General features: G+C 35.3%; 1 protein-coding gene across 1 annotated transcript in view; it reads left to right on the top strand.

Moving 5' to 3' along the window:
• LOC115216206 (peptidylglycine alpha-hydroxylating monooxygenase-like) overlaps nt 1–2524 on the top strand; it is a 20054-nt gene extending 17530 nt beyond the window's left edge. Inside the window, exon 12 of the mRNA XM_036506641.1 lies at nt 1594–2524. Within this exon, the coding sequence (XP_036362534.1) occupies nt 1594–1810 (217 nt within the window). The 3' untranslated portion in view covers nt 1811–2524. The remainder of the gene's footprint in view (nt 1–1593) is intronic.
• Nucleotides 2525–5000: the final 2476 nt, after the last annotated feature.

Here is a 5000-nt window from a genome sequence, read left to right as displayed (position 1 = left end):
GAGAAAGTTTTACCTTCACTATCACTATTTTTCGACTAGTTTTGATTTTTGTCAGGTCACAATTATTCAGTTATAAATTTTTTCTCAAAATCAGTATCTTTATCAGTGCAGTTTTGTATTGCTTTTTTTTAAATTTTCTACAGCTTTTTTCTTGCTATTCTTTATTTCTGTATCTGTTGTAAAAGTTTCTTTAACATCATGTTTTATCTAGATTTTGTTTTGAATCAGATTAAAGTTGAATTTTAAAAAAAGTTGACATTAAACACGTTTACTGAATTAGAATATTTTTTCATCTGGCGTCCTTCAATTTTCAGTGAATTTACTCTGAAATATTTTCATTATTTTTTTAAATGTCTTCTGATTTTAGGTTTCTCTTTGATCTCATTAAAATGTTTTCCAAGATGTTTTCCACAATAAATTGTAGCAAGGAAGTTTGAAATAGTTTTCTAATGTAATGAGCATTTTTTAGTCAGAGCAAAAAGCAGCAGATTCGCCTTCTTCGGTCGAGTGTTTAGTTCCCAAGTTAATCCTTTCGTTGTACGATGTCGATGTTATTTGATTTTACCTGTTAAAAAGCATCCATGAATTAGAGATCAATTCTATTGATTTGTTGATGAAATCGATGGGATCCTACATCTAACACAATTAGCTATATTCGAACTATAGAACTATTGTGGGTTTAAAATCATCGTTTCATTGTCAATGGAGATATATATTTGATCCAATCTAATTAATTAGATGGTAAGAAATACAAACAGCTAGAAACTGAAAATGTGTTCAAGTGATAAATTATATTTTCATTAAATCACCAATTATACGCTAGGGGCTTCTACTCTTGAGCTTTTTCTCTTTTCTTTTTCTTTTTTTTTAGTTTGTCGACGATATTTGTTTTACATTGTATTGATGAATATCTCTATATCTATAAGCGGCAAAATGTCTATGTATCTGTGTCTGTGTGTCCTTTATACAAATCCACAGTTTTTCACGTAAAAGGCTCGAATTTTCTATGGGCTTTCAAAACTGTCTGATGGTGGTTGCGAAGATCTTTTCATTTCCCCAGTCATCCCAGAAAGCCATTAAAAAATCGATAAACCGACCCCTTATGTCCATAAGTTATTTTGCGGCCAAATTCGAGTTTTTCGCTTTCTTCTGCCTCCTTTTTTGTCCGACTAATGGCATGTGCACAGTCCCACTAATTTTCCATGATTATGCCGTCTCAGGTGTGAAAACCGAAGTCCAATGAATATTAATTACTCTCATAAAATGCTCCAACTAGCTCATAAACAACAAAACTGGCCCAAGCTGAAACGTGACAAGAAACTTAGCTCTTGATTTAGTGAGAAATTTTTACTGCGACCCGGCAACGAACAACAAGCACTAGCACTAGATCCGGCAACGCCAGGTCATGGTGTTAGTCCAGATATTAAAATTATTCCAAATTAGTGATTTTTGGTTGTTGCATGTAAACCATTGTTAAACTTCACTTCCCTTTGTGCACTCAGCACAGCCTGTACCTTTCAGTCTCTGGAAGGGAACGCTATCAGAAGAGATACATTTCTCATCGTTTACTTTGTACCTTTTTTATATTTTTAGATACGAGCACACAGACCAAATGTGTAACTTAAACTTGTGGTTTGGAATACCAAAAGAATATGGAAATGCATATAAACCGTTTGTGTGTGGCAGAGATGCACAAAAGTTTAGTTTGGAAGGCCACGGCTTCGTCTTACCCGAAAATGCTAACAAGCCAGACATTGAAGGTTACAAGAAACTGATGTCGCAATTCAATTTGACAATGACGTCATATTAACAAGATTGAACAAAGCGACTTTGAATCTCAAGAAAGGTTCCCTTACGATAGTGGGTCAACTTGAATAATGCATTCCCGTTTCTGTTTTGTCTCTCTCATCTTTTTTCTTTGCTCCTCTCAGATTTTTCTCTCATTTTTTTCTTCATTCTATCAGTCTCTTAATCTATCTTTCTATATTTTTATTCCTCTCTGTATTTCTTTATCTCACATTCCTATATTTACTGTAGTTAAGCTACCTCTCGCGTGGACAATCGCTCTTCGAGCCGGCCTACCATCACAGATGTACCGATTTTGACCATTTTGTTCTTGTGTATATCTAAGACTATTTCATCCAATATGGTTTCCATTATGCTTAAGACGGTAAGGCGTGATTCAAGAAAACTTGGCTGCTATATGTGGCAAGTCAAGCGACCGCCTACAAGCTCCTTGATCATTGGTAATCATATGAACGAGCTATAAGCTCAAACGAAATCACCATAATTTACATTAGACTACTGAAAATTAAACAGAAAAAGAGCATCACAAAGTCAGAAGGATGAATGGAGTTTGTTTACGTTGGAACCGAGATGAATTCTTCTTAACATTGATACGAACTAACGTGTTTATATATGTATCTCTCAAAGAAATGATATATACACCGTCTCTAGATTTTCTAGAAGAGGCAGCGAAACCTCTTTCGAATAAACAACCCTAATGCCTTTGAATATACATATACACACCTCAAGGGGATCAACGGTCCTTCACGAGCCATAAGCTCATAAGGCTGGTTTCTTGGATTCTATGGTGTATATATTTCATCCCTTCAACTGGACACGGTCCACCGCAGAATTACTCATCTTTGCCAGCTGAGTGAACTGGGGCAACCTGAAACGAAGTGTTTCGCTCAAGAACACAACACATCGCCTGGTCCAGGAATATATTATAAGAGGAAACATTGGATAATGCGAAAATGAGTTGGTCATAGCTAGAGAGTCTTTGATCATAGCTCTTCTCAATCAGAACCACACTGGAGCTAAGCAACAATAACAATCTGTTTCTGTTCCGACATAAATTTATACCTCTACGTATCTACATAACTAATTATCTGCCTGCCTATAATTTTCTCTTCTCCTCAATTTAGCTCCATTTCTCCCGTTCCTAAATTTTATAACATGCCCACGCATACATGTTCGAGTGCTTCTATAGCCAATATTTTTCAAGTATTGTAGAATGTTTAAAAATGTGTTATTCTTTTAACATTTTTAAATTCTGTGGTTTAATTGTAAGAAATAAAATAGTAATAAATTTATATTTTTCTTTAATCAGCTTCTTCGTCTTATCATTGTATTCGAGAGACAAGGGTGTCATACATTTAGAGAACAGGTTAGAGTTGATTAAATCAATCTCTGTACTTGATTTGTACTTTATTTTATCCAAACAAAATGTATCTAAATTTAAATCAGCAGGATTCAAAGCTTTTCATACCAAGCCACCCAAGATTGCTCTGGTTCCATAATATAAACTTTATAGTTTGAAGTTATCTAAGTTAAAACCTTCCATCAAAATTCAAGTTAATTTATGTTCCAACCACCAACAGAAAAATTATTTAATTCGATTCTTCGTTATTTTTAAACAACTGAAACTGTATTTCAACAGAAATATGGGAGCAAAAGTATGTACGTAACTAAATACGCAAACACATTTTGTCAGACGCTCTTCGGTAAAGATTTTATCTCAGGCATTTTCATAGCATCGTGCCTTCTAGCAGTGTATATACACTTAATATAATACACAGGTGATGATTTTAATTTAAAGTTGCTTTAATTGCCTATACCGAATTTTTATACATCCTGACAAGCTTCCGCAATAGGATAGGATAGAGCTCCTTCACGAATCATAGTACCGGTTTCCCGAATTCTATGACGTATATATTCTCCACTTCCTCCTCCTGGACGGGCTCCGGCCCGTCACAGGAATACTCATTTTTGCCAGCTGAGTGGACTAGAGCAAAGTGAAATGAAATATTTTTTACTCAAGAATACAACGCATCGCTCGGTCCAGGAATCGAAACCACAATCTTAAGTTCATGAGTTCAACACCTTAACCACGAAGCCACGCGCCTCCACAAGCTTCTGCAATACCAGTGAATATTTTATTCACTCTTTCTTATCTATTGAAGCACGAATTTCATTTTGGAAGGGGACAATCGAGTACACAGCATTGGAAAACCTCAACAAAGACGAAACGTGTCTATCGTTCTCATGAGTCACTACATGAGAAATATATAATCAAAATAAGCAACAAGTATATCAAGAGGTAAAGCAGTATGATCGTTTAATGCGACTCCATTTAATTGAACAATGAAAATATTACATCAATTTCAAATGTAGAGCAATAATTGGTGTAATATTTGAAATTGATGTAATATTTGCATTGTTCGATTAAATGGAGTCGCATGAAACGATCGTACTGCATTACCTCTGGATATCCTTGTTGCTTATTTTGTTTATAATCACCCTATTTTGAATTATATGGATAATACCATACTAAATTCTGGTGCCTTTAACTTAAGTACCATTTTCAACTGAATCAAAATTTTACTGAATATATATATACACACACTTTATTTAAAAGCAGCAGAAATATAACAAAAGCTGTTACTCAGAGTTTCACGTTCCCGTTCAATGGACAGTTTTGTTAACAAAAGCATATTACTCTACCTCTGGTATTTGAGTACTCCTTTCTTTCCACCTTATTTCACATTTATGTGATTACTCCGAGAGGTGTAATATATATATATATATATATATATAATAATATATATATATATAAGACACCCTTCGGTCATGAATGACCATTGGATTGCACCTGGAAAGTTACCCTGCATGGCACAAGTCCAGGCAAAGTTGCTTATAGAAGAGCAGCAGTCACCCATACATACTAGCCTCCCTTCTCCACACCACCGATGTTGTCCAAGAGAAAGGCAAAGGCCGATACAGCTTGGTACCAATGACATCGCAAATCATTTCTACAGCTGAGTGAGCTGGAGCAACGCAAAATAAAATGCCTTGCTCAAGAACACAACACTAGCCCGGTACGGAAATCAAAATCACTACCTCATGATTGTGAGCCCGACGCTGTGTCCACTGAGCCGTACATACATATATATATATATATATATATGTGTGTGTGTGTGTGTGCGTATACATGT

Source organism: Octopus sinensis, linkage group LG10, assembly GCF_006345805.1.
Source record: "Octopus sinensis linkage group LG10, ASM634580v1, whole genome shotgun sequence".
In the NCBI taxonomy this organism is placed as follows: Eukaryota; Metazoa; Mollusca; class Cephalopoda; order Octopoda; family Octopodidae; genus Octopus; species Octopus sinensis.
Note: the sequence above shows the minus strand (reverse complement) of the source record. Positions and strands in the feature narration are given on the sequence as shown.